This window comes from Mesoplodon mirus (genome assembly GCF_964341445.2).
Source record: "Mesoplodon mirus genome assembly, chromosome: 3".
NCBI classification, from domain to species: Eukaryota; Metazoa; Chordata; class Mammalia; order Artiodactyla; family Ziphiidae; genus Mesoplodon; species Mesoplodon mirus.
In genome coordinates, this window is record NC_138978.1 from 79,359,212 (window position 1) to 79,379,460 (window position 20,249).

The following is a 20,249-nucleotide window of genomic DNA, read 5'->3' on the forward strand; positions in this document are numbered from 1 at the left end:
TTCTAAAATTAGTGCAATGGCTGTAAAAGTCTATGAATATACTAATAACCACTGAATTGTACACTTTAAAGGGGTGAGTTTTATGGTATGTACATTACATCTTAATAAAGTTTTTCTCAAAAAACAAGGAAACAATTGGTCTGAACAAGGAGTGGGTTGCTGAAAACATCTTTGGGGACTCACTCAGGATTGCCTAGAGAATGTGCTCTTTGGGACCGACTGGCCCCCCACCCTCATCCAGTGGGAGGAGCTGCTCTCCAGTTCAGCATCCCACAGAACTAGTGATTTCTCCCTGCTAGGAAAAGGGAGAGAACTGTGATTAGTTCTCCACTTATCACAAAGCCTGTATTTTCTACAACCAGCATAAAAACAATGAAATAAGTACTTACTGATTTCAACTTCCTATTCTTTTGGTAGTTCAATAATACATATAATAAATATTAGCTGTTCAACTTCACTTTGCCCCCGAAACAATTTAGTTGAACTGAGAATACACCTACTTTAAAATTTTTTATGTATTATTTCTCCTCTCACTTTACTATGCATTAAGCAGTTCATTTTTAACTCTCTGTTCTAGATAGAGATATCTTTTTGTTTTAACCCATCTTACATGTTGACCATTGTGTCATCAATATTTGAAATAATTCCTACATTTTCTTGTTTCATGAAATATAGTACAGTTAATGCCATAAAAAGCATCATTATATTTGTTTACATATTGGACATATATTTTCTTTTGAAGAAAATCATGCCAATGTTTTATATTGTTAAATATGTCACTGCTTGTACAATGTTATTCAGTTGTTATTTCAATTTTGGCAACTATATGCAGTTGTTTTTTTTTACTGCAGGTAAAGCTCTGAATTCCTTTAATAAAATAAACCTAAGTATTTGCAATCATTTATCTTCATTGTAAAAAATATGATCTTAAAGGTTGGTTGTGAAATATGGAAGAGTAGTGACAAAACACTCTGCCTTTGAACTTGGAATACAAAAGACACAGTTTCTACAATTTCTTTCTCCACCTGAAAGAATTTGTTGCAAAATGAAATATTAAATTTTCTCTCATATTTACTTAGTGGAAAATTATAACCCATAATTTAATCAAACTGTGTTCTCTTAGAAATATCCTCCTACTACCAAAGGATATAATGGCCATTTTCCAGGATAATCATCCATAGGAAAGCTTGAGTTTTTGCCCTTTTTGCCCAACTTGCCGATTTCTTGAATGTAATAATCATCTTCTCTGTCATACTGAGTGAAGTAAGTCAGACAGAGAAAGACAAATATCATATGATATCACTTATATGTGAAATCTAAGAAAATGGTACAAATGAACTTATTTACAAAACAGAAATCAAGTTACAGATATAGAAAATAAACTATGGTTACCAGTGGAAAGAGGGGAGGGATAAACTGGGAAACTGGGACTGACATATACACACTACTATATATAAAACAGATCATTAATAAAGACCTACTGTATAGCACAGGGAACTCTACTCAATACTATGTAATGGCCTATATGGGCCATTACATCTAAAAAAGAGTGGATATATGTGTACGTATAACTGATTCACTTTGCTATAAACCTGAAACTAATGCAACACTGTATGTTGTGTCAACTATATTTCAATAACAAATAAACAAGTAAATAAATGGCATGCCAGAGTTGCATTGTTACTTCTGTGAACATAATTCTCTTTTTTACATTTTCATTGTTTTGATCAGTTGTAAAATTTTATTTTGTAAAGAATATGACATTTCAGGGATTTCACTTGATCTCTTCAAGTTATGAATAATTTTCTTGCTCATTTCCACTGTTTGATCAATGTAGTGGACAGATTTTGAGGTGACTCCTAATGATTCCTACCTCCTGTTGCCCACATCTTTGTATGATACCCTCCCTTTGTGTGTGGTGGGACTATGACTTGCTTCTTCTAACAAATAGAGTAGAGCAAAGGTAATGGGATGCCAATGATGTGATTATGTTATACTATATAAGAGTCCATCTTAGCAGCCTGGAGTTAGAGTCTTCCTGAGTTTGATGAAATAAGCAATGGAGAGGCCCACACAGCAGGGAACTGTGAATGACCTCTAGAACTGTGGACAGTCCATAGGACCTGAAGTTGGGCAATAGCCAAAAGCCAGCAAAGAGCCAGGGCCTCTTAGTTCTACAACCTCAAGGAAATGAATTCTTCTCACAACCTGAATGAGCTTGGAAGTGAACTCTTCCCCAGTCAAGCGTCCAGATGATAATGCAGCAGCTGACACTTTGACTGCAGAAGACCTAGTTAAGTAGTATCTGGACTGCTGACTGATGAAAACTATGAGATTTATTAATGGGTGTATCTTAAGCTTTTAAGTTTGTGGTATTTGTTATGTAGCAACAGATAGAAAACTAATATAATTGGTAATTAAATCTACTTTAAATAAAGTCCTATTTGCACAATTTACTATGTAGTAATGCTCAATGTAAGAGTTCTCCCACTGTTTCTAGATTTTAAAAATTTAAGTAAATAATCTTTTTGAAGATTTTCTACTGCTTTTAATTCTCTATTGAAAATTATAATCAATGAATAATCAATATTAGTTAAATAAATTAAAAATTTTATATTTACTTTAACATTTTTACTGTAATCTAATTAAATATCTTTTTAAAACTGCATAATTCTACCATTTCCTATCCATCTAGCTGCCTACATAAACAATTTTTATCATGCTTCATGAATTTTGTTTCTATACTTATGATATACAAAATTTAAGAGTAATATGAATTGTTTAATAATACAAAATGTTTCTCGGTCTCTGGGAATTTCTCAGTCTCAGCTATTGCAAATACTGCACTAGTTCTACTACCTCTGAAACCAAACACAGAGAACACAAAGAGAAGCAAGAAAATAGAAGGTTTGCATTACTTGAAGCAGTACTTCATTATACAAGAGCCTATTGCATTCATACTAAAAGGAGAATTAGATAAGTAGATTCATCTTTTCTAAACCGAAGTGCTTCTACTGCCTGCTCAGTCCTCATCGCAATCTCAAGCAGTTTGCGTCTCTAATGTTGGCAGTGGTACCAGCTACAAAACGTCACGGTATTCAGATGTGAGGTTATAAGCAAGAGACGTGGAGAAGAATTTCTCTGAGCCTTGAACATTATTAAAATACTTCCATAGCCAGCCTCAAATATGGACCCTCATGATTCTCACTACCTGGTATTAATGCCCTTGTGTAGTGTCCCCCCATTTTGACTCCTGGCTGGCCTATGTGACTAACAGAATATAGAAGTAACCAAATGTGAATTCTTAGGCTAGGTCATAAAAGGCAGTATACCTTTCACTTTGCTCCCATGGACCACTTGCTCTGGTGAAAGCCAACAGCCATGCTGTGAAGACACTAAAGTTGCCATGTGGAGAGTTCCCCATGGGGAGGAAATGAGACTTCCCACCAGCCAGTAAGTGAGCCACCTTAATAGCAGATCAGCCCCAGTCAAGCCTTCAGATGACTGCAGTCCTGCCCAAATCTTGACTGTAACCTCATATTAAACCCTAAGCTAGACCCACCCAAATAATCCGCTCCCAAATTCCTGACCCACAGAAAGTATACGATATATATATTTATTATTATTGTTTTAAACTGCTAACATGGAGCAATCTGTTACATAGCAATAGGTAACTAATACGTAATAACAAGAATGGATGTCTAGGATTACAGGTCATACAATGCCAATGCTAAGTGCTAAATCCTGAGTGACGAGAAAATCAAGTGTTTTTTAAATACATTTTATTTTATTTGTTTGTGATGTACAGGGTCCTCTAAAGTGCAGAGCCCAGATCAAGTTTCTCTCTTGCCTGGGTCTGATGGTACTGTTATCAAACATTAAGAACAAAAGAAGCATTCTAGACTTGGTATGCCTGAATATATATGTGTTGTTAATATTGTTGACTACACACAGATACTATACTTGTTGGTATAGCTAAATATCAGGAAACAATGGAAAACTTATTGCTTAGGGAGTCTAGTAAAAGAATTATTTTACTACTTCTACAAAGACATTAGAAAAACACTGAATATAAAATAACTAGAGAAACATGAGGACTAAAATAACCATAAAATACTGGTGACTATATTTATGGAATTAAAAAATAAAAGCATTGCAAAATTTTCCTGTTAAAGACTACAACTAACTATGAACACATTTTGCTCTTTCAAAAGAACAAATGTTTAGAAACAATATATTCAATCTAAAGTAGAGATAAATTAAAATTATCATAAAAGACATATATACTAAACAGGCATTAGTGATAAAGTAAACAGGCATTACCAATAAAAACAGAAATTCAACTTTTTCCAAGACAAAGCAATGAAAACAGAAGACTGCACTAAATTGTCTAGGACTAGACTCTAACATAAAACCCAGAGGTTAATTTTACACATTCTACACATGAATACATACTACTAGAAAATCCTGATATTTTAAAATCCTTCAAAGGGAAACACAATTATTGTAGGTAAAGGCTAGAGTGTAAAGTGCTCTGTGATAACCCAGCCTTTGCCTCTTTCTTTTCCTTATATGTAAGACAATTTGATCCACATTTCAAGGTCTACCATGTCCTAACAGTTGAGACTAATTTTAAACTTAGGTAGGAATTTAATGGGTTTTAGACAAATTCTTGGAGATTTAACATCAAGTCAGTCTTACTGTTAACCTAGCTATGATCTGGGCCTCAGTTCTTAGGCTCAAGTTCCTGCCTTGCTCTTAAAGACTGGTTACCAGCTTGTACTCTAGTTCTGGAAATTGGACTCTGCCTTTTTCTTGTGTTCAAGAACCAGTTTTGCCACACATTATACGTCAATCATAAGGGCCACGCCTCATTCTTGCCATTTTCCCACACTGAGAATACAAGCCAAGACAAACCTCACTTCCATATTTGCACTCACATTTCCACATTCCTGATTTTGATAACCTACGAGACTCTCTTGAGTTTTCCCTTACATTATCCACCCTGAAAATAAATTCCTGCCTGAATTCCCATTTGTTGGTGTCATACCTCTATGAAATCATGCTCTTCCTGGACTCCCCCAAAGTTACCAACTATAGTTCATTGGGCATCCCTCTTCTCAGTAACTGACCCGACCTTGAAGATGGGTTTAATTCAAAGTCCTGGTCTCTTCATATATCTTGTCAAGCTATAGTTAGCCAAACATAGTTACTACAGATCACCCCAGTAAAGTAGAATCCAGAAAATACATTTTTCCTGAAAGAGGCAGAATCACTAAAAAATTAATGACAATATTTTGTAATGCTCTAGCAACAGTAGTTCTTTCTTCATGAATTAACTTTAAACTTTTCCTGGGACAAAGAAAACACTGTCTCCAAATTCTCCATAAAATGTACGTATTTGAAACATGGCTGAGCAATACGTATTTAAGATTGTTTGGGGCTAAAGATAGAACTAATAACAGATGTCTAACAGCAGGATTTTATATTCTGAAATTGTAACACTGGAGTTAGAAGCCAAAATACAGTTTACTTTAAATAGACTCTTGTAACAGAAAGCTGTAAGAGAAAAGGAGACACTCCTTTCTATAGTTGGAAAAGTAAACATCTCTGAAGTCCCGGTGCCTTAAGGGTGTTATTTTGTCCACTATTCTAAGGCTGCGATACTTTGATATTCATAGGAAGAAAACTGAGTACTCTTTTGCTCTTTGTCAAACTTCAAATATAATATGATTTGATTATTTATAATCTATTATTATCAGATCTGAAAAAGTCCTTAGAAAACCTGTGTATTTTGACAACAGTTTTCTAGGTACTGTTGAGAGTCAATCCAAATCTCCAATATTACATTACCTTCAATCCTGGAAAAATCAGTACTGGCATAGATATTTTAGGTCGTGGAGCTACATAAATTTGCTTCAACTTCCTACAAGAGACTACTGATTAAATCAATCTGGGAGCCCTGTAAAATGTTTTTTTAATAGCAGCTATAGAATTTCCTGACTGCACACTACAGAATGAAGTTTGGAAACTTTGCACTAAAAAGAGAGCTACTTGGAATTAGTAATATATATAAAACATGAAGTTAACAAATACATATATATCCTCTTTCCCTGTGTCTCCCATTTTTTTAAACAGCATTCTTCTTTTCTATTATAAATCAGCAGATGGTTTTATGCTTTTAAATAATTTGGTTCATATCATATGCTCCAAGAAGCTTCTCAAAGACAGTAAAACATGTAAAATAGAACAGGAGTTCTTTGGTGTTTTAAAAAGAGTCCTGACCAATAAAGATTGTCTACTACCTTGTTTTTAAGATCTCTAATATTAACTGACAACAAGGATTTTGATCCAATTGTGACATTATAGGGAGCATAGGAGGGAAGAAGAGGAAGAGGTAAGAACTATAGTATCTCAATATCAAAAAGCATGAGTACAAACACTGACTAATATGTAACTGATTACATAAGGCATTTAAAAATAATTGTGGTTAGTAAGTACCTAATACTAAGATCCTAAAATCAAAAATAGTTTACAAGGAAGAAAACCACTTCTCAAATGTCAACAACCCAAGACTAAGGAACAAATGAATTTGTTAATAAAACTACTTTTACATAGTCTGATCCTAAAATATACCAAATTCCTAACAAAACCAGTTTTTTACTTTTCCTGATTGAAAAAGCAAAAACACATTATGTGACAAATATTAACTCTATCTGAAAACTCTGAATAAATACAATGTTTTATTTGAGGGAAGAAAGAGTTTTCTGGGAAGATTTAAAATGAAATAACTTAACACAAACATTAATGTAAAAAATACCAGTACAAGGCTAAATAATAAATAACTCAAACAACCAAAATAATATGTTATTTTAAAATATATCCATTTTCAATAGCATTCACATAATATTTATACTGTCTAGGAGAGGACATCTCTTACCTGTAAGTCTATAATTTCATTAAAACAATACAGACATCACAAAGGAAGCTGGCTCACAACAACTTAACTCCACGCTTAGTGTTTACTCAGGGAAATAAGTGATTCTTTGGCAACCAGTATGAGCATATGATTTATAGCAATGTCTTCCCAAACTTAAGCTTAGCAATATTACTAACAATTTTGGACAGGACTTTGACTACTCCCCTATATATTTCTATGCTGCACAGGTATATGATGTCATGTCAATACATATACACTTTCATATTTTTGTAAACTATTCACACCAAACATAGAGCTTTAGTACTCAGGTTAGAAACCAATACAGTAACCCAAAAAAGCTTATATTTATAGTGACCTAAACTTGGATTTTGAAGTTTTCTATGCCTACTACCTTCACTATTTTGACTATCAGAGTGTTTCATATTTTATAATACAGAAAGTGAAGTAATTTATTTTACCACTTTCTGGCTTTAATTTCAGAGACTCTAAAAATATAAATGTAATATGTTACATAAAATTTAAGGAGTTATCTAAAAGGAGTTACTATTATTCTACAAATTACATGTTACAATAATTATTTAAAACTGAATCATGTCCAACAGGCACAGGAAAAGATGCTCAATATGGCTAATTATTAGAGATATGCAAATCAAAACTACAATGAGGTATCACCTCACACCAGTCAGAATGGCCATCATCAAAAAGTCTACAAACAATAAACACTGGAGAGGGTATGGAGAAAAGAGAACCTTCCTACACTGTTGATGGGAGTGTAAATTGGTGCTGCCACTATGGATAACAGTATGGAGGTTCCTTAGAGAGTAAAAATACAGTTATCATATGATCCAGCAATCCCATTCCTGGGCATGTATCCAGAAAAGATGAAAACTGTAGTTCGAAAAGGTCATGTACCCCAATGTTCATATCAGCACTATTTACAATAGCCAAAATATGGAAGTAACCTGTGTCCACTGACAGAGGAATGGATAAAGAAGATGTGGTGTGTATATATATATACACACATATATTCCATTTTATATGGAATATATTAATATACATATTAATTATATATAATGGAATATTACTTAGCCATAAAAATGAATGAAATAATGTCATTTGCAGCAATATGGATAGATATAGAGATTATCATATGAAGTGAAGTAATCAAAGACAAATATATGATATCACTTATATGTGGAATCTAAAAAAGTGATACAAATGAACTTATTTCCAAAACAGAAACAGATTCACAGACATAGAAAACAAACTTATGGTTACCAAAGGGGAAAGGGGGAGAAGGGAGGGATAAATTAGGAGTTCGGGATTAACAGATAAACACTACTATATATAAAATAGATAAACAACAAGGACTTACTGTATAGGATAGGGAACTATAGTGAATATCTTATAATAACCTATAATGGAAAAGAATCTGAAAAAGCATACATGTATAACTGAATCACTTTGCTGTACACCTGAAACTAACACAACATTGTAAATCAACTATACTTCAATTTTTAAAAAACTGAACATATGCTATGCTCAAAGGCTGAATAATTGTATCTACCTAAAATTTGAGGAAACAAGTTCATTTACAATGTAAGACTAATCAAATTAATTAAAGGGGAGTGGTGATTATAATAAAGTACATCTTATTCTAAGGATAGTAAATGAAATAACGTGGATGGGATCCACATAGCTGTACCTTAATGAAGCACCAACCTACACTTCTAAATAGCTATGAAACCAGCAGAAGATTGGACGTAACAGTCTTTGACATATGCTTAACCAAAAAATTCTTAAATATGAGTCCTTTTTAGATTTCAGCATTTCCAGGTTTCTGTATTTTCTTTCACATGTATGGTTTCTGTCAGCTCTTTACGTTGGCCTGGATCATTTAATTCTGCTTCTGTATATGAATATCTACTTCATATATAACAACAAATAGTATACATAATTTAATAAATGACCAAGAGAAAATGGCCATATTTGTATTCACACACCTAATATCTTTCCAAATCAAAGAGAGTAGAAATGTTATCAAAAGATATTTTCCTTTTACTATTATTAAAACAGTAATAAGTGACCATTCTTCTCATGGAATTTGAATCATCTAAATTGAAATATAAGTGTCTCATTCCACATAATGTCCCATACTAATATGTTTGCCTTTACTTAATGTCAGAGATATCTAAAGATGATTTTACTTATAATAAACAGAACATGGTGGAGCATTTATGCATAGGATAATATTCTGGAACAGTCTCTGAGGTCATAATTTGACTTGGCATAATTTGACTTGTGGTTGTAATTGTATCTTATTCTAAGTACAGTGATTTCCTCATAAACATGGTCAAATCATTTTGTGGTAAAAAGAAGAGAAAGTACATATAGTATACATGACACAGTACAGCACTAGACAGATTTTTTATAATAAACACTATTTAGGAAATATGGAATGCATGTGTTTTTCAAATATAATTTTTCTAAGATCTAAATCTATTACAAAGGCATATATCTTTAAAGAAATAAAACTTTACAATTTTTTTAACATAAAGAACAGTGCACTCAAAAAAAAAAAGAACCCAGGGCTTCCCTGGTGGCGCAGTGGTTGAGAGTCCGCCTGCCGATGCAGGGGACACGGGTTCATGCCCCAGTCCAGGAAGATTCCACATGCCACGGAGCGGCTAGGCCCGTGAGCCATGGCTGCTGAGCCTGTGCGTCCGGAGTCAGTGCTCCGCAACAAGAGAGGCCACAACAGTGAGAGGCCCGCGTACCGCAAAAAAAAAAAAAAAAAAAAAAAAAAAAAAAAAAGAACCCAGTGATCATTCCATTCACTATCTTTCCACAGTTTTCTTGAACTCCTCTTTTGAACTCAATAGCATCTGTTGGATAATATTATAATTCCCTATGGAGTAAGAAACCAGAAGTTATCTATAAACTTCCATGGACGATTTTACAGTTCATTATGGAGTAGGATAGAAGATAATACCTATACATTGTCAAGATAAAGTTAAGGGACTTCCGTGGTGGCACAGTGGATAAGAGTCCACCTGCCAATGCAGGGGACATGGGTTCGAGCCCTGCTCCAGGAAGATCCCACATGCCGTGGAGCAACTAAGCCCATGCGCCACAACTACTGAGCCTGTGCTCTAGAGCCTGCAAGCCACAACTACTGAGCCTGTGTGCCAAAACTACTGAAGCCCGTGTGCTCTAGGTCCTGTGTGCTGCAAGTACTGAGCCCACATGCTGCAACTACTGAAGTCCACGAACCTAGAGCCCATGCTCCACAACAAGAGAGAAGCCACCGCAATGAGGGACCACCTGCACCGCAACCAAGAGTAGCCCCCGCTCACTGCAACTAGAGAAAGTCCGCATGAAGCAACAAAAACCCAACGCAGCACCCCCCAAGGAAAGATAAAGTTAATATCTATATAAGACCAGCTATATTAATAAATAAAGATGGTAGCTACTTAAGTGATATATCAGAGTCTCTGTGAAAATGTTTCCTCAGCAATGCCTAAAATTCCACCTTACTTATTCTGTCTTAAACTATACTTAAAATATAATTACTAATGGGTAAGGTAACACTTTAAGCACTGGAAGTAATATAGTAGCATAAATAAGTTAATTAGTTTTTTTACTAACAGCATACTTTGGTAGGAGATGGATAAAAAAAAAATCAAGACATTGAATGGAGAAGACAAGAATAAAGAAGATGAACTTCACCTACTATCAATTTTGAGACAGCCCAATCTGCATACTTAGATTAGATATTTGACACATAATAGAGATACTTCTGTTGGGATATGTGTAAGAGGGATAAACTGTAAAGAAATAATATACTAACATTCAGAAGTATAATAGAGTGTAATCAAATGAGATGGCATACAAAATACTTAACAAAGTGCTTGAGACTAAAAATTGGTGATGATGGTAATGATGATGGTACAGTTTCTGCTATTATAATTCTTACAAGATTAACTTTAATGTTGAATGTAATTGCAAGAAAACAAAATGTTTGGCTTACTTTTCATTTCTTGACAGTTTTGTAAGTTTATCTTAATATGTTAAAATCTTTAAAGTGAAACCACTCCTATTCAACACACTTTTGGAAGTCTTAGCCAAGGCAATCAGAGAAGAAAAAGAAATAAAAGAAATACAGATTGGAAAAGAAGAAGTAAAACTGTCACTGTTTGCAGATGACATGATACTATACATAGAAAATCCTAAAGATGTCACCAGAAAATTACTAGAACTAATCAATGAATTTGGTAAGGTTGCAGGATACAAAATTAAAGCACAGAAATCTCTTGCATTCCTATGCACACTAACAATGAAAGATCAGAAAGAGAAATTAAGGAAACAATCCCATTTACCATTGCAACAAAAATATTAAAATACCTCAAAGTAAACCTACCTACGGAGGCAAAAGACCTGTACTCAGAAAATTACACGACACTGATGAAAGAAATCAAAGATAACACAAACAGATGAAAAAATATACCAAGTCCTTGGATTGGAAGAATCAATATTGTGAAAATGACTGTACTACCCAAAGCAATCTAGAGATTCAATGCAATCCCTATCAAATTACCAATGGCATTCCTCACAGAATTAGAACAAAAAATTTTACAATTTGTATGGAAACACAAAAGACCCTGATAGCCAAAGCAATCTTGAGAAAGAAAAATGGAGCTGGAGGAATCAGGCTCCCAGACTTCAGACTATACTACAAAGCTACAGTAATCGAGACAGTATGGTACTGGCACAAAAACAGAAATACAGATCAATGGAACAGGATAGAAAGCCCAGAGATAAACCCATGCACATATGGTCACCTAATTTATGACAAAGGAGGTAAGAACATACAATGGACAAAAGACAGTCTCTTCTATAAGTTGTGCTGAGAAAACTGGGCAGCTACATGTAAAAGAATGAAATTAGAACACTACCTAAGACCATACACAAAAATAAACTCCAAATGGATTAAAGAACTAAATATAAGATCAGACACTACAAAACACTTAGAGGAAAATGTAGGAAAAACATTCTTTGACGTGAACCACAGCAAGATCTCTTTTGACCCACCTCCTACAGTAATGAAAATAAAACCAAAAATAAACAAATGACCTAATGAAACTTAAAAGCTTTTGCACAGCAAAGGAAACCATAAACAAGATGAAAAGACAACCCTCAGAATGGGAGAAAATATTTGCAACCAAAGTAACAAAGGTTTAATCTCCAAAATATACACACAGCTCATGGAGGTCAATATCAAAAAAACAAACAACTCAATCAAAAAATGGGCAGAAAACCTAAATAGATATTTAACCAAAGAAGACATACAGATGGCCAAGAGGCACATGAAAAGATGTTCAACATCACTGATTATTAGAGAAATGCAAATCAAAACTACAATGAGGTATCACCTCACACCAGTCAGAATGGCCATCATCAAAAAATCTACAAACAGAGCTTCCCTGATGGCACAGTGGTTGAGAGTCCGCCTGCTGATGCAGGGGACACAGGTTCATGCCCGGGTTTGGGAAGATCCCACATGCTGCAGGGCGGCTGGGCCCATGAGCCATGGCCACTGAGCCTGTGCATCCAGAGCCTGTGCTCCACCACAGGAGAGGCCACAACACTGAGAGGCCCGCGTACTGCAAAAAAAAAAAAAAAAAAAAAAAAAAAATCTACAAACAGTAAATGCTGGAGAGGGTGTGGAGAAAAGGGAACCCTCTTGCACTGTTGGTGGGAATGTAAATTGATACAGCCTCTATGGAGAACAGTATGGAGGTTCCTTAAAAACCTAAAACTAGAGCTACCACATGACCCAGCAATCCCACTACTGGGCCTATACCCTGAAAAAGACCATAATTCAAAAGGACACATGCACCCCAATGTTCACTGCATCACTAATTACAATAGCCTGGACATGGAAACAACCTAAATGTTCAACGACAGATGAATGGATAAAGAAGATGTGGTACGTGCATACAATGGAATATTACTCAGCGATAAAAAGGAACAAAATTAGGTCATCTGTAGAGATGTGGATGGACCTAGAATCTGTCATACAGAGTGAAGTAAGCCAGAAAGAGAAAAACAAATACTGTATATTAACACATATATGTGGAATCTAGAAAAATGGTATAGATGAACCTATTTGCAGGGCAGTAATAGAGGTGTAGACATAGAGAATGAACATGTGGACACAGCGGGGAATGGAGAGGGTGGGACAAATTGGGAAATTAGGATTGACATATATACACTACCATGGGTAAAATAGCTAGTGGGAACATGTTATAAAACACAAGAAGCTCTCCTCAGTGCTCTGTGATGACCTGGATGGGTGGGATTGGGGGTGGGGGGTGGGAGGGAGGTCCAGGAAGGAGGGGATACAGGTATACATATAGCTGATTCACTTCATTGTAAAGCAGAAACTAACACAACATTGTAAAGCAATTATACTCCAATAAAAAATAAAATAAGTTTATCACATTTTGGCCATATGTCATGAAAAAATAAATCATGTTCTTCTAAGTAGTGTGAGGTAGAAGACAGACAGCAGAAATATCTACGTAGTAAGGAAAAGGATCTTGGATTTACATTCAAAGGAGCTGGGCTCAATTCTTTATTTTACCACTTTTAACTATGGGATTCTGAGCAAATATTTTAACGTCACTGAGCCTCGTTCTCCTCACCCATATAATAGTGACATTGTCCTATTCTATCTTCAAGAAATATCGCAAAGCTCAAAGAATAAAATGCTTTAAAAGGATATGAATATTCTGGTGATATTTGTAATCCTTTAGTGTTATAATCAGGATTTTAATGATACACACCAAAATTTTAGAAAAGCTGTTATTAAAGACAATTTTCTTCCTCACAGAGTAGAGAGCAGAGTATAGCACAGAATGTCTTACCCTAATAAATATCTTTGAATTGTAATAAAAAAGCAGCACAAGTGAAAAGCAGGTGGCTAATTAGCTATACTAACACAGCCAGGATAACCCGAGGATGCTTTTTCTGAACTACAGTTTTCTCATTTGTTAAATAATGGGGTATTAGATAATGTCAAAATTTCCTCCCATATCTGAAATTATTATATTATCTTGCAGAATTCACTTTACTTGATTTTTTTTAACACGAAAATATAAGAAACTAGTTTCTGAGCTAACATCTGAAGCAGGCATTTTAAAAACCTCTAAAACATGAGGGTGAATAGTGCTATCATTAGTGTTTTAAATTGTTCATGTATTTCCTGTGACATTTTAATTTTAGCACCTTGTCATGGGGATAAAGGTCTCTCCCACTGGTATATTAAATGGATTAGAAGTGTTACATTTCGAGTTATTTTTTAATCTAAATACTCCTTCACATTCTCAGGTATTACTGGATAGGCTGTTAAAGTGGCAAATTTTAAACTCTGTTGAATGAGATGGATTGTGGATAACAAGAACAACAACTACATTTGTAATCTAACAGGTGAGAAATATGCATATAATTAGATTATACTCCTCTAAACCGTACCTCATAAAACAAGAATCAAATTACCTGTCTTCCCTTAAGACCCCTCTTTCCACGGATCCCAGGAGCACCCTAGAATGTGAAAAAGTCAAAAGTAAATATTTGTTCCCTTCTTTGATTGGGTTGCTTGGTTTTTTGATATTGAGTTGTATAAGCTATTTATATATTTTGGATATTAACTCCCTGTCAGTCATATTATTTGCAAATATTTTCTCCCATTCAGTAGGTTGTTTTTTTGTTTTGTTGATGGTTTCCTTTGCTGTGCAAACGTTTTTAAGTTTAATTAGCTCCCATTTATTTATTTTGGCTTTTATTTCTTTTGCCTTAGGAGACAGATATAAAAAAAACATTTTATTTTTGGATCTGTGATTTATGCCAAAGAGTGTTCTGCTTATGTTCTCTTCTAAGAGTTTTATAGTTTCAGATCTTACTTTTAGGTCTTTAACCCATTTTGAGTTTATTTTTGTATATGGTGTGAGGAAATGTTCTAATGTCTTTCACATGTAGCTGTCCAGTTTTCCCAGCATCCAAAGAAGACATACAGTTGGCTACCAGGCACATGAAAAGATGCTTTACACTGCTAATTATTAGAGAAATGCAAATCAAAACCACATGAGATATCACTTCACACCTGTCAGAATGGCTATCATCAAAAAGAACACAAATAACAAACGTTGGTGAGGATGTGGAGAAAATGGAACCCTCCTACATTGTTGGTGGGAATGTAAATTAGTGCAGCCACTATGGAAAACAGTATTGGTGTTCCTCAAAAAACTCAAAATAGAACTACCATATGATTCAGCAACTTCACACCTGGGTAAATATCTGGGAAAAATGAAAACACTAATTCGAAAAGACTCAGGCACCCTGATGTTCATAGCAGCACTATTTACAATAGTCAAGATATGGAAAGCCACCCTAGTGTCCATCAACAGATGAATGGATAAATATATCCATACGTGTGTATATATATATATACACACACATGTATATATGTGCTTGTGTATACACACACACACGCAAATACACATACACACAATGGAGTATTACATTCCCATAAAAATGAAATTCTGACATTTGCAGCAATGTGGATGGATCTAGAGAATATTATGCTTAGTGAAGTAAGTCAGAGAAAGACAAATACTGTGTGATAATTCCACTTATACGTGGAATCTAAAAAATGAAACACACAAATGTTTATAGCAAAACAGAAACAGACTCACAGATACAGAAAATAAACTAGTGGTTATCAGTGGGGAGAGGGAAGGATTGAGGGGCAAGATAGGGGTATGGGATTAAGAGATACAAATTACTATGTTTAAAATAGATAAGTAACAGGGATATATATTCAACAGCACAGGGAATTATAGCCATTATTTTTTAATAACCTTTAATGGAGTAGAATCTATTAAAATAATGAATCAAGATGCTGTATACATAAAATTAATATAATATTGTAAATCAACTATACTTCAAAAAAGTAAGTATTTGGTGAATCAATTAAAGAGTTATTTTTTCTCAACCATCAATTTATGAAGTATGCCAAAGAGAAAAATAAGTTATCCTTTAAACTGGTGTGATATTCAGAAAAGCTTCAATGTATTAACTCAAGTGGCCCCTTTTCTTCTTCATAACAAAAATCCTGATTTTATTCAGAAATCCATCCCATCTGTATTTCCAAATGGGATCCTGCCATTCCTCTGGTGATAGTTATTTGTCCAGAGGTGGCATGCAACCAAAGTTGGTACAACCAGACAAACAGGAAGTCTTATTTTCTGTACCCTGGCATGCAACCAAAGTTGGTACAACCAGACAAACAGGAAGTCTTATTTTCTGTACCCAACAGACAATTACCTCCTCTCTGTCTCCCTGTCCCTCTGGCTGGACATAAACAAAGGCATATTTAGCCCTTGCACTGGGAATCTTGCAATCATATGAGAAGCCAGCCTTAGGATAAAGCCAGCATTAGTCAAGGCAAAGCAGAGAGAAAGGTAATAATATCACTGTGCTCTGGATCATATTGTGCCTAGATCCCACCTAACCTATGGGTTTCTGGTCATAAGAAGCAGCCGTAGGGCACAGTACTTAAGTACTCAGTCTTTGGAGCCAGAATATCTATGTTCAAATCCTGGCTCTGCTCTTATTACCTATATATAGTCTTAGGTAAGTGTGTCTCTCTGTATGCCTCATTTTCTTCATCTATAGTGAGAAAAATAATACTACCTATCTCACTGGGTGTTGTGAGATTAAAGGAGCTAATTCGTATGTAGTATTTGCATAGCACCTTGCATATAGATGTAACCATTCAATAAATCATTTGCTGTTATCATTATCATCATTTATTTTAAATTTCCTCATTTTGAAGCCAGTTTGAAATGGGATCTTCTGTCACTTGCAGTCCAAAGCGTACTAACTGATAAAATCCCTTGAGACTTATAATCACTTTTATAAGCCTTAGGGACTAAGAAATATGTCAGAACCATGTAGTTTGGGATTTTTATCTATACAGACAAGTTAGCAGATATCAATGGTTGAAGTAATCCATTTACTTTAATTCAACAGTGCTTAATAAATATTCATCTAATATTCTGTATTGAAAAAAGAGTTCAAAGATGAGCAATATGACTCATTTCATGAGGATTCCATGCATCTTTACATAATATAGCCAAGCATGTAAGAAAAATAATTATTTTCTAAAACTTTAGTAGCTTCAGTAAATCTCAGCAGAAAACCTAAGGATAGTGCAGATAGAATTATATAAGAACTTTTTCATGTATACATGCATGTGTATATTATTGACTTCCAGAAAGAACTTTTTCTTCCCATTTGTTCTCAGGAGTGATTAGAACATTATTTTCTTTGGCTTTTCTCTACTTAAATATTTCCTAACATAATAACACCACCCAGTTAGCTATACCATTCATGGTTTTAGTGAGAATTTTGAAGTAGCCTAATAATATTAGGACATGGTACCTATAATAGGCAGAATATCACAAAAGGGTCTTATATTTATGATTTGAGACAATCTTGTTATATTCATATAAACTAGTCGAAATTACTGAGTATGATTATAAGCATTGTGCCTATTGATAGTCAGTGTCACAGGGATCCTTGAATTCAAGATGATGACATTTTGCAAGGACATATAACTTTCGTTTATTTATTACATCAATTACTAGAAATAACTTCATTCCAACAGGTGAGGGAAGGATTGTATCATAAGCAGCACAGTAATTAACAATGTAAACTATATATACTCCTTTGGGTCTATAAGACACAGTTCAATTCTTTGCATGATAGATTGGAAACATCATCTGTAAGTCTGCTGTATTACATAGTAGTTAAGTGGCTTAGTTGTAGGATCACACTGAAGATATTGTTTGCAAGTGAAAGAAATGACCTGTGCGCTCATCACAGGAATATCTTCACCTCTTCTCACCAAAGACAACTAAACATTTTGATTGTCATTACAGCACATGTAAACTCTGAATGTTTCTTCTCTGTGGAGGCATTCACAAGTAACAACAAGAAAATGTGATTTAATTCACTCACTCAAAAAACTATACATTTGAAATATTCATCTAGCAAAGAATGATCTGATTTATTTTCATTTGCAAAAATCAGTTTCCAGATATGAAAAAAATTTTGCCTGAACAGCACTTGTATAATAATAGAGTTAAATGCTAAATTCGGAATACGATTGTTTTCAAACCTGAGAATATGCTAATATTGTTTGATTCTACTTTTTTTTAAATTAATATTGACAGTGTAGATGAAGAAATGCAGCTAGAAATCACTGAACTGCATATGGCACTGAAAACTAAATATGACGAAGTTGGAATGCCAGAACTCTGTATGTATCTTTGTTAATTTTTATAAGTATAACAAACCATTTGGCAAAGATTCTACTTTATTCACAAGTACCTACATTTATGAACAGCTATCTTCCACTATTAAACAAAAAAATATATCTTTTGAAGTTGATTTATTACACATTGCATTGTAAAATACAAACCCTGCCAAAAGTTTATACTCAAATTAAAGATCAATTACAAAATAAAATTTTCATAATTAGATAATATCAATTTGTGTTTTTTAAAAGTTAAATTTAAAGTTGCCTACCATAAATATTTATATCACCTCACTTACCTAAAACACAATTCAGTAAAATTTAAGAGAGCTTAATTATATTTCTGGTAGGTGACTTTTCTTAAAGCTGGCTTGTTTCACTGCCTGACATCTGGGTTTATGAGCCCTGTTATACTTTATCCTAAGTATATCACGTTAGAAATAATATTTGAAGGAAATAGACTTACTCTTTCTCCTTCAGGTCCCAGTTGTCCTACTTCTCCAGGAGAGCCAATGAAACCCTTAAAGTAAGCAAATAATCTTTGTATTATCTCACTTAAATATTCACCCTGTAAATAATTCTAAATAGAGATACTTAAAATTTATTCCTAGTAATATGAAATTATAAGGCAAACAGTTTGAATAATCTTGTGTCTTTTCTTCTAGAAATTACAGTTCAATCTTTTCATTAAAAAAAAAAGTAGGAAATGTAACTTAAGGCATGGTGGCTAATAAAAATCAACAAGCCCAAATTCTTTTCTACATTGAATATTACAAAGGGCAGAAGACACAGATATACAATTAACTAAATTGTAAGGCAGAATGGAGGTATCCAAGAAAAGTATGGAGGAGGAAGAGATTCATTCCAATGTGGCAGGAGGTAAAAGCAGTCAGAGGAGGTTTCAAAGGAGAATGGCACTTGAGATAGGCCTGTGGAGTAGATAAAGTCTTGATAAGCAGAGGATGGAGAAAGAACACTCCAACCAGCACTACAGTAAGCAGAGACAAGATAGAGAGGACTCCGGGAGCGTTTGTAAATGGTTAACTGACAGTTTCTTATGTGTAAGATGCTTTGGAGAGGAGCAGACCCATTGGGCCCTCAGGGAGATTCCAATAGGTCTGAGAAACAAGGAGTAAAATAACAATGCAAGCTACTTTATACTACCATACTTTAGTTAGATCTCACCTGTGGCAAATAATAACCTGTTTCATCAATTTAATAAATAAAGTGTATAGTAGTTTAGAGAATAGATTAAGGAGAGCCTTAAAATTCAGACTAAGAATTTTAGACTTTATAGTTTAGGTAAGAAGCTACTGGACTTTGGGGGAGTGTGGTAGTGCCCTGATGTTAAGCTGTTTTTCTAAAATATTAATCTGTGGACAGGATACAGAATACACCCAAGACAGGAAACACTGAATGTAGGAAAATGTGTTAGAATGCTGTTTCAATGGTCCAAATTTGAAGGAATATGAGTCTGGGTCACTCATTCACAAAACATCATTTTAGTGCCCACTGTGTGCCAAGAATTGGAATTATAAAAATGAATATGAAAATCAGTGCCCTCAATAAGTTCATAGTTTATTAGGAAAAAGAGTCATACAAATAATTGTAATATCATAAGATAATTGTGACATGATTATGTGATGTGATAAATACAAGATATAGAAGCTTTGAAGACAGAATGACCAACTTTGCCTAGAGGGAAGATTTAGGAAAGTTTTACAGAGGAGGCAACATTTAAGCTGAGTCTTGAAGGAAAGGAAAGGCATTTTATGCAGGGCTAACAATGTGTCATCAATCAATCAATCAAAATAAAATGACATGGCATTTTCATAGAATTGCAAATAGTTCTGTGTGATTGGTAGGCAAGAGCGGGGGTTGGAAAGGCAACAGTAGCTACATCATAAAAAGTCTTTTATGTGATGA

General features: G+C 34.4%; 1 protein-coding gene across 3 annotated transcripts in view; it reads right to left on the reverse strand.

Annotated features, from left to right (window-relative positions):
• Window positions 1-20,249, reverse strand: part of COL24A1 (collagen type XXIV alpha 1 chain) — a 389,096-nt gene that overhangs the window by 288,441 nt on the left and 80,406 nt on the right. For all 3 annotated transcript variants that reach the window (XM_082612777.1, XM_082612779.1, XM_082612778.1), the window contains exons 11-12: window positions 18,790-18,843; window positions 14,501-14,545 (exon numbers count right to left, since the gene is read on the reverse strand). In XM_082612777.1, coding sequence (XP_082468903.1) covers window positions 14,501-14,545; window positions 18,790-18,843 — 99 coding nt within the window. The remainder of the gene's footprint in view (window positions 1-14,500; window positions 14,546-18,789; window positions 18,844-20,249) is intronic.